The sequence below is a fragment of the Anser anser genome (genome assembly GCF_964211835.1).
Source record: "Anser anser genome assembly, chromosome: 2".
Lineage (NCBI taxonomy): Eukaryota > Metazoa > Chordata > Aves > Anseriformes > Anatidae > Anser > Anser anser.
Genome location: NC_139721.1, coordinates 17,220,930 through 17,234,013, shown reverse-complemented (window position 1 = coordinate 17,234,013; position 13,084 = coordinate 17,220,930). Strand labels below are relative to the sequence as shown.

Here is a 13,084-nt window from a genome sequence, read left to right as displayed (position 1 = left end):
AAATTTATTCATTACACTCATTATTTTTTTGTGAAGGTAATCTAGGGCTTGCCACTTCATCTAAAATTCACATGAAGATTTAGAAAAAAAAAAAAAGACTTTAAGATTATTTTAAGCCCCACAAAAATACCAAATTATTAATTTTGTTATTTTCTAGTCTTCACACCTGAAATGAGTTTAAAGCTCATCTTCCAAAGAAGAAACATGGTTAAAAAAAGCAATTGTCCATTTTTATTTTGTTTACATTGCACTGAAAATTTACATCATACTTTTACAAATCCTTTTTTTTCATAAAAATATACTTCTTTACAAAAGTGTATGCATTAATATAAGAGGAGTAGCCAGTTGCAGAAGAAACATTTTAAACAATCTCAAATGTATTAACCTTAACATTAATGAATGAATTATAGTTATTGCAGTCATTTGAATAAACAAGAATAAATAACAACCAATGGTATAAAATATAAAACAGCATCCTTTTAGTAGAATACAGTTTGACAGAGTTGTATGAATATTCAAATAAAATGTTGTAAAATGGTTTATAAGAAATTCATCAAACATTGTAGAAATCCAAGCAGCAGTCCTGGGTACAATGATTTTTGGTAGGCACTCTCTATTACGGTAATAAAAAGTTTAGATTTTCACAGAATTATTAATGTCTGAAAGGGACAATAACAGATAATTTACACTGGCTAACACACAGCATTTGTGAGTCATGCTATAAACGGAAGACAATGACCTACAACAAATAAATTATCAAATTGCCACTGAATAATTCTTTTATGAAGTAATTGTAAAACTAAAAACTAGATTTCCTTGGAAGTGGGTTTGGAATGTCTAAAACTTGAATTTGAGGGCTGTAGAGTCTGAATTGTCCCTAAAATGAATGGATTGTCCCTAATAAAGTCATGGCTTTATATATATGTATATATATTTAATACTTTTATTTTCATTGCACTATGGTAATATATTCAATTTTAAACCATTAACTGTAAGGATTTGTTTCCATAAAATATGGACATCAAATAGATATGAAAACACAGTATTTCCAAATTATAATTGCCTCTTGCCTCGTAGGTTTGATCCAAAGTTCACTGAAGTCTGTTAGAATCCCATCAACTTCAATGGAATTTTAGCATGCTCTGTGTATGCATTCTGACAGAATGCTGAAAGAATAAACTGATGTGATACAGTCTAGTTTAACTGACAAATGAACTCCTGCAATTTTGATATATGGATTTGATTCCTAATGTTACTGTAAACTGTACTTTTGAACTGGAAACATTAAATTATGTTTTGACATTGAAAATATGGTAAAATGGTCACTCTTTTCAATGATCAACAGTGACACATGACAAAGCTCAGTTCATCTTAGCTACTTGATTGGAAATTATGTCTAATTAATTGTATGATTGACGAAATGTAGAAACAGATTTACATCCATTACCATTTCTGGGTGTTGTCAGTGGAAACAGAAAAGGAGTTTGACTTAGAACATGAAAAGGAATGATGTGAAGCACAGAAAGAAATTCATTAAATAAGAATCTGACATTTTTGTTTTTCTTCCATGATGTAACAAGAGTAAGTTGTACTTGCTGATTTCCAAATGCTACCTCCTGGAGTTAAAAAAAACACAACTGTTCTGAGAGAAATAAATTGCTAAATGGACTGAATAAATGAAAAAAATGGTACAAACCCATGAGAAACATGTAGCATATGACTGTTAAAGAGAGATCAGTGACCTATTGTCTCCTGTAAGTATAGCTCTTATTTTCTACCTATATCTTTTTTTAACCCAGTCCCTCTATTATAATTTTTATAAAGCACAGAAGTACTGATAGTGGATGCTCCTCCAATATATGCAAATACATTTTATGTTTTAGAATAACCTCCTTTTTTAAAAAAGCAAATAAAGTGTGAGTTAGCACTCATGGAGTGCAGCAGTTTTTTTTGTTTTTTTTTTTTGTAAAACTCTCCATGGTAAACATGAAGATTTCTGATCTAGTTTATGAAAAACAAAATCAAAACAAAATAACCACAACCAATTCTTTTCTATCATCCTCAGGAAAAGGTGACCCACTATATCCTGAAAAGTGTGCTTTAATTTAATTTTTTTTTTTTTTTAATCAGTGAACTGTGTGTGCACTGTGTTGTGTTTCAAATTCCAAACTTTGAAAACATATCATTACCACATTATACCATTGTGCAAACAGTGTTCAAGTTGGGGTCAAATCGTACCGCTTTTCCTTCCACAGATTTTGCATTTGTGTCATACATAGGGTTTTCAAAAGCAGCTTGTCCATTATTATTTTCATGTACAGAGCATCCTGTATACTGTGTTTTAGGTGCAGTCCTGTTGAAGAAAGACAGGCTATTCAGTCTAACTGCAGTATTCTGTACTGACATGACATGGCTTAAAAATTTGTACAGAATTTATCTCCCAATTTCAATTAGGGGAGATAGATATAATGTATTACGATTTATTATTTTTTTTACAGTATGTTTCCTAAGAACTAGCACACCCTTTAATCAAAGTATAAGGTATTTATGATTCATTTGAAATTGCGCTCATTTGAAAGCTAAGTTAACAACCCAAGAAGAGGTAGATATTTCTCCTTGGATGATCATATGATAAATCATTAAGAGTGCAACAAAGTCTTGTAAAAATGCACTAATTCATGATCCAGATAACTGAGATATTCTTTTTTCCTTCTGGAGACTCAACAAGTTTATTGAAAACCAATTTATAGCTGAAACATTTTATTTCTTAATAAACTCTCAAAATATCAAAGTTTAATCCTCTGAAAATTTGATCTATATTGTTATGCAAAATGCACACTATTGTAAACCATTGATATAAATTGGAAAGACAAGTGATTATAGCATGTTATTAATAGCAAATGTATAAAAAAAATTCTTAGGCATCTACATTCCTTCACATTCTGAAGCAGTTCAAAATCAAATGGCACCATGTGAAAATTATGGTACACATTTTAAAATAATGCAGTATATATTACAATGATTATTGTCAGACAAACAGTAGTAAATAACTATTTTTCTTAATTAATAGGCAACAAATTGACTTGTTATTAAAGTGATGAAATTCTCTTTAGTCATCTAATGCTGTATTGCTATAGGAAAAGAGTAATTGAAACTAAGTCCAAATAATTGGACTGCATTGTGTTGGATTGGATTGGAACTGGTCTCAATATCATAAACAAAATTTGAATGTAGACTAATAAAACTGAGAAGACTATTGTGGCTATATAACTTAATTACATATGAACTAATAATTTTAGATGCAGAAACAGTTCCATAATGAAACTTCTCACTAGCATAGTACCTGCATATACTCATAAGCCATTAAACAGTGTAGGCATTAAAATAAATTATTCAGGCTATGATTCACAATTCTGTTACATGTCAAAACAAAATACAGGCAATCTACTGTAAATACACACAAAGCCTATTCCTTATATTATTTCCCATATGCCAATAATTAAGAGCATCCATGATTTTCTAATTTAAATAAGTATGAATGAAGTTACTGCATGGTACAATAACCTGATCTCTCAGTCACGTCAGATCTAAAATGTGGTAGGAAGGAATGTCTACATGCATATTTTGCAAACAGTCTGTGGTTTTGCTCAACTCTTTACACTTAAAAGATCGAAGGTGATAAAAAAACAAGGTAATACAGAAATTCTATATACATAGCTCATACTTACCTTTGTTTATAAAGATAAAAGCCAAATCCAGCAAATATGAGGGCAAAGAAAGGCACAAGGATAGCAATGGCCACTGAACTACTGTTTGTACCATGTGGTTGATTAGAAGAATTTGAACCCTCAGACACGTTAAGACCTAACAGGAATAATAAGAAAAAACAAGTAATATATCTGTGATTTTTTTTTCCTGACACCTACTACTTCATAAACTTCATAATTCAAATAACATCTTGTGATTGTGTCATCATAATATGTTCAGCTCTATACATACAGCTGTATGCTGAGACCACCTGGAAACTAAATATAGTGGACAATACCATATACAATTAATAATGACATGCAAAATGTTAAGAGAACAATACAAGTACTCTGGGATATTAATTATCTTACTACATAATTCTGTATGACAGTCAAGTTTTTGGTGTTATTACTACACATTAATGTACTGTGCTACAAAAAGTCAAATGTAGAGCAACCCATACATTAGATTGATTATATTATTGATAACATTTGTGTATATTAGGAAGAATAAGTACTGCTTGTATAAATAGCAAACATGATTTAGAGGAAAGGGTAAATCACCTGAAGAGGCAAAATGAAAATTCATCATATTGATTTCATTAGCTGTTGCTCTTGATACACAAAGTGAAAGAGGTAGAAAAAACTGTGAAGAGCTAAAGTCACATATTGATGAAAAAAATAAGAATATGATCTGCTGCATGGTTGAGGAACACATAAACTACTAGATTATCTACAAAGCCAAAATACACACTTTTTAAATATGAAAAAGGGAATACCAATGCAGCTTCAACATTAAGCTTTAAGCTTTGAATTAGACATTGTAAGAATTGCATTGCTAAGTTAGTATTTTCTTTCTAGATCTCACAAGGCAATATCTATAAATTATCAAAACAAAACAAACAAAAAGCACAACAGATTACCAATATGCTAAATACAGAAAAATGAATTACATATTGTGAGGAAAATTGTCTGGGAACAGTGATCAAAGTATTTTGTTATAGAAAAATCATGTTTCTTTGCGTGTTTCTTTGCATGAAATAACGAAGTGGTAAACATGATAAACAAAGTCTGTTCAATGACTGTAAATCAAAAGAGAGACTAACTTCAAAGGGAGACTGTTGACTCTCATTTAGTTGGTTATTGACTTGATTAACCACGGTCAATGCTAGTATTTTATCATTCAAGAATTCAGCATTAACAAAATGAAAATTGGGGATTGAAGGAGAAATATCATAGTTGTATACAGTATCAGAAAAGTAAATGAAATTCTTCATCTTAAAATATTTCCAGTTATCAGTGCTGTCATCTTCAAATAAATAAATAAATAAAATAAAGACTATGTTCCGTGTAGAAGTGAACCTGCAGAATCAAGAAGTTGATTTTTAGGAAATAAATCAGTAAGATTATGGTCTTCTTACAAGCAACATAAAGATTTACTTTAAAAATATTTAGCACTTTCACTCTAATATTTAGGTGTAATATTTAGTTGTAATGCCATTTCAGCACCATGAATAAGAGGACTGTTTATCAGAGCATTCTATAACTTGGGCTTTCAAAATAGTTAATTATATGTGAAACTGAATGCATTTTATATACATTGTTAGAAAAACGTTTTTCAGGGAATTACAAATGTATAGCTACATTAAGCAGTACATTGCAAGAAACCTATAACTCCCTATAACTTCTGACGTAACACTCTTTGTAAGTTCTACTTAAATGTGATTTTAAGATATGAATATCTAAACATTCCATATAATGTCAATAATGTTAACATCCTGCAGATGCCCTTATGCTACTGGATGTAATAAAACAGAATATTGAATACTGAACAGTGAAATGACAATGACAAAATTGTCTGAATACCTAATCTTTGAAGTCCAAATTGCCCATAGTCTTTACCCTGGATGAATCCTTGAAAAACATATGTAGCTCCATCAGGTTCAGCAGAAACCTGCAAACAAAAAGTACTCTGAACTAAGTGTGGAAAAAAATATTACAAGAGTCTGTTTGGAAGAGAAATATCTTAATGTGTTTGACCGGTAGCTGTTATTCCCCATTAAAACACACTTTTTTTTTTTTTTTTCTTTCTAGGAAATTAATGAAGTTCAAAAGGAAAGACAGAGCTGTTATGGGCACAACTTAAAGCGTGCTGGCTTATGGTGATCTCTACTACTTTATATTACCTCTAACTTTTGTTTTGTAAAACCAACCAACCAACCAAAAAAAATATATTTCTGGCAATTCAAGATGTTGGTAGTTCTAGGTATCTTACATACTTTAAAATTATCTGATTTCTTAGGAAGTACACAGCAAAAATTGTATCACAGGTAATCCCTAAGGATGCAAGTACTCAATAATCATCACTTTAAAAGTACATAGAAAAGACTTTGCCTTCAATTGACAGTTAGTTGCTTTGTTATTACTCAGTGCTCATCTCAATAACTACATAATTATACACTTGTAGAACAGAAGAATATTGAAGGAGGCTCTGGAACAAAACCAAAATATGCTAGTATAATGACTTGGGGAAGGGAGGAAAGAGTTATGATCCTATGAATTATTAACCTTATTACGGTTAAATACATTCTAAAATAATGCATTTTATTCTAATTTATAGGTACTTCCTTCCCAGGATAGTTACTAGGTTTAAATTCAGTGGTCCCAAGGCAATTTCCTTCAAGATTTTCCCTTAAGTTTCCCTTTCTCAAGGCAACAAGCGTGTCTTCACCAATGATCCAAAGCTATGTTTACACTGAAGAAAAGAATGAATTTCTCAGGTGAATTTCTAACTTTGGTGTAAAGCAATCTGTTTGAGCTTTTCCAAGATCAAAATAAAAACAAAACCAAACAAAACAATCATTCAAATAAGGACAATATGTAAATAGCATATGGTATATAGATAACACACAGAACTCTATTATGTACTTTTGTATATTTTGTTTAAACTTAAATATTTTCCCAGAACTTACAATGAATTTTTCATTTCATTTAGTGAATCAGTATCTTTAACAAGATTCCAATTGGCAAGCCTCAGCATTTTTTTGGTGCAGAACGTCAGTGTGATTTCAAATAAAAAACTTGCTTTCTCTCTCTTTTGTAGCAGAAATATACTCACAAAACCATCCATAGCCCATTTTTCCTCTTTCAGCTTGCTCATGGATGTATGGGAGGGTGCTTTAATGAGATATATGTGGAGCATCAGCCGAGCTTCCTGACTTTTATAGACTCCTGTAGAATAGAGGTTTTAAAATTCATATTTGTGTTGTGTAGAGAAATTATTTCATCTTTAAGAATAAGCATTTAATTTCTTGCCTTAAATAGGAAAACAGGAAGAACAGGTAGCATTTTCACCAACATTTTATTTTAGCAAGATATATTATTTTGTGACTTTTTGTTTTAATTATTACCTTAGAATTTCAATAGGAACTGGTTTTAGTCTTTAGAGAGGACAGGAGGGAATTCCCAATACACACAGCTGTTACTTAACAATTATGGTAACAAAATATGCCTTAGACAGAACAAGCCTTGACAGTAGTTTGATCTGAGATGAAAAATGCTATTCTGAATAAGGCAGAATGTATTTGAACTAAGCGTAACCACTTTCAAGATTTGTAATTTATCTATCAGGTAAAGAAGGTGATATAGGAATATACATATCTAAGAGCTTTTCCGAAAGCTGAATTAAAAAATTCTGAATTTGAAAATATTTCATAAAAATGGTTCTCATCAGCGTTAAAACACAATTTCTTCCAGAAAAAGACAAGACCTGTATATAGGAGGAAGGAAGAAATTCTGACACAACTGAATCGCTTAATATTGCAGTACTAGAAAAAGAAGAGAGAATGGATAGCACAGTTTTCCAACTAGAACATCGAGTTTTGTATACATGGTCAGAATAAAATGGTTGTGATGTAAATGCATCAAACTGAGTTCCAGAGGAGAAAAAATAATTTTAAAAATGGTCACATCTGTCTTACTGACGGCTAATCTGAGAAAGTCAAAAATTTGTAAAATGGAAAGATATCATATGCCCAGACATATCCCAGCTAAGAAAAGACATTTTACTCTGTCCTCTATGTTAGGACTTACTCACTCAAGGCTCTTACTATAGACTTTGGCAAGAGATGGGAACCACAAATGTTCATTTCTGGTTAAGATGCAAATTTCCTAGCTCTATTCAGAAGCATCAGTAAGAGAGTGGGCAATAAGATTGCTAATTCGTGTTTCTCATTTCCATGCCTAAAATCACAGAACAAAAGTGCTCTCCACATTAAGGATAAGTGATTACCCTATAAGAAGTATGAGCTAAAAAGAAGACTTTTGTGTTAACATTACACAGAACTCAAATTAATGTGCCTTGATAACATAGGGTTTACTCTCATGTTTTCAGGACTGCATTAACATCACATAGTGTTTGGTCACTTCAGAGCTTGGACAGTGTGCATCTAGATATTGCTTTGAACTTGGGGGGAAAAAAAAAATCAATCCCATCTGCCGTGCATGTATTGCATAAACATACATTAGGAAATGTTTGCATGAGGCTGAGGTCTTTCGTGAGTGTACATTGTCACAAACATTAGTTCTGTACACTCAAGCAAAAATATAGAGATTTATTTTTTATTTATTTTTTTTTCCCCATAGACAAAGGCACCTCTGTCCTCTGCTCACTAACAATGATGGAATCACAAGCATTTCTCAGTGAAAGGCTGATGTGCTTCTTCAGTGCTGGCAAGTTGTTTTCCAGTGTACAACAGAGTGTTTTATCTGAGCTAAATCAATAGGTAAAAGCTGTACCTTTCCCTTCTCTTAATCCCTATAATAGCATTGCTATTTTCACTCACACTAACCTGATCAAATGAACATGCCCGTTTTCAACCTGTAACAGACATGTATACTATAATCACAGTAAGCACGGGTGTCAAAATGAAAAATAAAATTAAAAAAAAATAAGGCAACAAATGCTAGAATAAAAAACAAACAAACAAAAAAAAAACAGTGAGAGCTGCAGGAGGAGAGAATTACTTTTCTTTTTGGAAAACCTCAAGTCAAATATAAAACAACTTCTTGGCATCTCAATGTCTTTGTGTTCCATCCCTGCTTCCCTGACCCTAAGACACTCTTTCAATATATACACTCTCAGTTTTCTACATATAAAATAGGGATAAATTAATTACCCAATGAACTGTGCATTGCTTGTATGTAGAGTACAAATGGGCATTTGCAATAATTACATGTGTTCATCTGAGAAAACCTTTTGATTCAGAGGAGGTCGCTTGGGTAAAAAAAAAAAAAAAAACAACCAACCAACCAACCAACCAACCCCCCCAAAAAAAAACAACAACAAAAAAACCACACACACAGAGCTTTAAGGTTTACAAATCCTAATAATGTGAAACACTATATTTGCTGCAACTAATGCCCTTATGGAAATTACATTGTAGAAACTAAACAGACATCATATGAAAGATTAAATTCATAAAGACAGTAAAGATGGTTAATCAGAATCATGGTTAATCAGAAATTATTTTATGACACTTTTTAAAATATATTTTTAATATCAATATTCTGTTATGCTTATTCACATCCCTGTTCTGTAGCCTGCTACTCCTGTGATGTGACAGGTTCGTTGTCTGTGTGGCTCAATCAAGGAACTGACAGAATTAGAAAAACAAAACAAATCCAAACCTATAAACCCAAACATTTTTACAGTCTTCATGTTTTCTTGCTTGTCAAGCCATATCTGTGGTTTCTGATGATGGTTCACAATGCAGAGAGCTGCACATATTGTTATGCCAACCTAACCACAGCACAAGTGCCATACCATACCATAAACAAATACTGCGGTCAAGGGCTTCTTCTAAAACCACTGCAAGATGGGTAGCAACTTTTTTTCAACCATATCAGCCAGTCTAACAAAAACTATCATCTCTCTTTGTTCTCCATGTTCTTTAATTATCTCTGCCTTGCCAAGTCAACATGTTGCTTATAAGTCAATAATAGGCTGTTGTATGAAAAATTCTTTTAAGCCATTTAAGAATTAATAACATTTAATGAATAGCAATTTAAGTTTACTTATAACAATTAAGGAAGAATAATGTGATTTAGGATGAATTAGTGGATTAGAATTCTTCTACTCCTCATTCCCTATTAACTACAAATGTAATACAAAGCTGGGAAAAGAGAAGGAAAAGGTAGAATAATCCCTTCTTCTGAAAGAGAACTGAAACAGAATTAAAATTTCTCTGATAACACATGACAGTTTCCAGTAGATGTTAAAAACTTAAGTGTTATGAATAAAGTTAGAGGGAACCAATGCATATAAGACAGAAAACATTAACTGAAATTAATATTTCTCATCCCATACCTGAAAGCAGCAATTCCATATTGCTGTTTGTAAGTGTTGCATTTACTCTTCCTGAAGTTGCATTGAAACTGGTGACTGTCAAAGTCATGGGCTGTTTCTTGCTTTTGTAGTTGTAAGAGCCTTTCCATATATAATTTTGGGCAAATACATCATCAGGAACTATACAGACATCAAACATATTTCAATACATATTTCAATATTTCGCACTTATGAAGTCGATCATCCAACAAAATATACAATAAATATTAGCATTTTCTCTACTTTACCCTCTCTCCTTGTAGAATCATAGAATCATAAAATAGTTTGGGTTGGAAGGGACCTTAAAGACCATCTAGTTCCAACCTCCCCGCCACAGGCTGGGACACCTTCCAGTAGAACAGGTTGCTCAAAGCTCCATCCAGACTGGCCTTAAACACTTTAGGGACAGGGCATCTACAGGCTCTCCAGCCAACCAGTGCCTCACCACCCTCATAGTGAAGAATTTCTTCCTTATACCTAATCTAAACCTACCCTTTCAAAGTTTAAAACTGTTAACCCTTATCATGTCACTACTCTCTAATGGAGAGTCCCTCCCTACCTTTCTTAAAATCTCCCTTTTAATGTTGGAAGGACTCTATAAGGTGTCTCTGGAACCTTCTCTTCTCTAGGCTAAATAACTCCAACTCAGCCTGTTCTCATAGCAGAGGTGCTCCAGGCCTTTGATCATTTGTGGCGCTCCTCTGGACCTGCATTAACAGGTCCATGTTTTTCTTTTCCTGGGCACCCCAGAGCTGAACGCAGGACTCCAGGTGGGCTCTCACAAGCACTGAGGGGGAGAATCACCTCCCTTGACCTAGTGGCCCTGCTTCTTTTGATGCAGCCCGGAATACAGTTGGCTTTCTGGGCTACAAGCACACAATGCCAGCTCATGTCAAGCTTCTCATTCACCAGCACCTTCAGTCTGTTAAGCCTTATCTTCACATATAAAACATACAAACCTGGCATTAACATTTATGAAGAAAAAGTATTTGTACTGAAGAACACAACCACAGCTGTACCTTCATTTGCTCCTTTCCTTAAATATGAACATCTTTTAAAATAAAACTAACTTCAAAAAATCTAATTTAATGGCTGTAACCAAAAGACCAGATTTCTTTCTCTGCAGAATATGCTAGCACAGACAGGGAGGGACATACAGCTAGGATTAAATTTTGCAGAAATTAACATATATTTAAATATTACAATCTTTCTAAACATATTTGTATGACACTATAAGATTATAACCAACTTCTTTATTATGTAGTCATATTTTATTTAATTAAGAATATGTATAAGAATTTTTGTCTTGTCTCCAAATGCTTTAAAACTTTATGAGCTTCACCAGGAGAAAAATAAAATTCCTCTAATTTAAAAATGAAAAAAAGATCACAGGCTGCAGGGAGAATAAATATGATGGCTTTATGCATTTACATTTAAAATTTGTCATTAGCCGACTGTAAAATGATTCATTTAAGTAACAGTATTGTTCAAAAGTAATATATTACCTATACATCAATACAGATAAATGCAAATCTTCAAAGTCTTGACATGAGATATGAGATACCATTTAAACAACGAAATTGAAGGTTCCTTAGAATGTCTTTACTACACTTTCCAAAGACAATATAGACAATATATCAAAATTAGCCTTATAACAAATCATCAATAATCAGCATATTCATATCATTTGGAGTTACTCTTCTTTAATTTAAAGTTCTGTGTTAGCGTGTACATTGGCATCTCACGTCAAATAAGCACACAGGAATACTTGCTCCTTTCTCTCTCAGGATGTCCCAAAATTCAAGAGTGAGGCACACCGGAATACCTGATAGTTTTCCTTCACTGTTTATTTTATGGGCCACAGACATAAGGTGTCTTCCCTATATAGCTTTCCTGGAGTTTTATCTGTGTATATATACAGGCATTTTTTTGAAAAGTAAACCCATAAAAACATAACACCTGCATACTGGGCCTGTAAGCTACAAGCAAGGAAACTGCATGGTGAAAACAATCTGATACTGCTACCTGTTACGCCTGCAACTTATTTTCCCAGTTTCAGGAAAATGGATCTTTATGTACTCTATTTGCAATTTACTTGGGATTGTACAAAAATTTTCCAAATGAAAAAACTAGTAACATGCATACCAAGCAATATATCGTTAACACAGTTATGAAGCTAAGTAAAACACAATAAAAAAGAAATTACAAAAAACTAACCTAAAAAACTACTTTTTAAATCTTTATTCATATCAGTAGGCATATAATAGGGATAAATTCAAAGGATAATTTTAGTTAAGGAAATTTCTCTCTTAAAAATACTTTATTCTCTCTTAAAAAACGTTATTCATTCTGAGTCACTCAGTGCAGTCTCACAAATTGATTCTGTTTGTCTTTTCTACAGAAATATTGTTTAAAACTATAAACATGTGAAAGGATTTACCACTTAATTTGGGACTTGGTGTTCCCAAAGCTGGTCTGGGATCCTTCACCAATATTTTGGAACCAGCTGTTAGAAAGAATGAATGACAAAAAGACAAAGCATGAGCAAATTGGTTACTCAAAAACTAGGAAAAATAATTTCCATAATGGAATTCACTTGTTCCACAGGATTGAAGATGATGTTTCAAACTCCAAGCACAAATGATATTTCAGTCAATATTGAGCCTTAGTATCACAGGAGCACGTACACATTGATTTCTTTTGTTGCCACATTTTTGCCAAATTTTCAAAGTTACCCAGATGCTACCAAGTCATTTGTTAATACCCAACACTGCAGGCATTCACTTCAGAATCCACATTTCAGAATTCACAGTCTTGGACTAGGCATCTAATATGTGAGATGTCTTCTAATATTTGATCTAAGGCAAGTTTTACGTTTTACATATGTATATTTAGTATTTATATTTATAATATGTATATATATAGGGATTCATATAAAATAGCACTGTGGACA

At 32.5% G+C, this 13,084-nt stretch overlaps 1 protein-coding gene across 5 annotated transcripts in view; it reads right to left on the bottom strand.

Annotated features, from left to right (window-relative positions):
- Nucleotides 1–229: 229 nt before the first annotated feature.
- CSMD3 (CUB and Sushi multiple domains 3) overlaps nucleotides 230–13,084 on the bottom strand; it is a 1,012,063-nt gene continuing 999,208 nt past the window's right edge. For all 5 annotated transcript variants that reach the window (XM_083827432.1, XM_083827428.1, XM_083827429.1 and 2 more), the window contains 6 exons: nucleotides 12,572–12,637; nucleotides 10,114–10,272; nucleotides 6,865–6,977; nucleotides 5,613–5,700; nucleotides 3,729–3,864; nucleotides 230–2,353 (listed from right to left, as the gene is read on the bottom strand). In XM_083827432.1, the coding sequence (XP_083683558.1) occupies nucleotides 2,194–2,353; nucleotides 3,729–3,864; nucleotides 5,613–5,700; nucleotides 6,865–6,977; nucleotides 10,114–10,272; nucleotides 12,572–12,637 (722 nt within the window). In that variant the 3' untranslated portion in view covers nucleotides 230–2,193. The remainder of the gene's footprint in view (nucleotides 2,354–3,728; nucleotides 3,865–5,612; nucleotides 5,701–6,864; nucleotides 6,978–10,113; nucleotides 10,273–12,571; nucleotides 12,638–13,084) is intronic.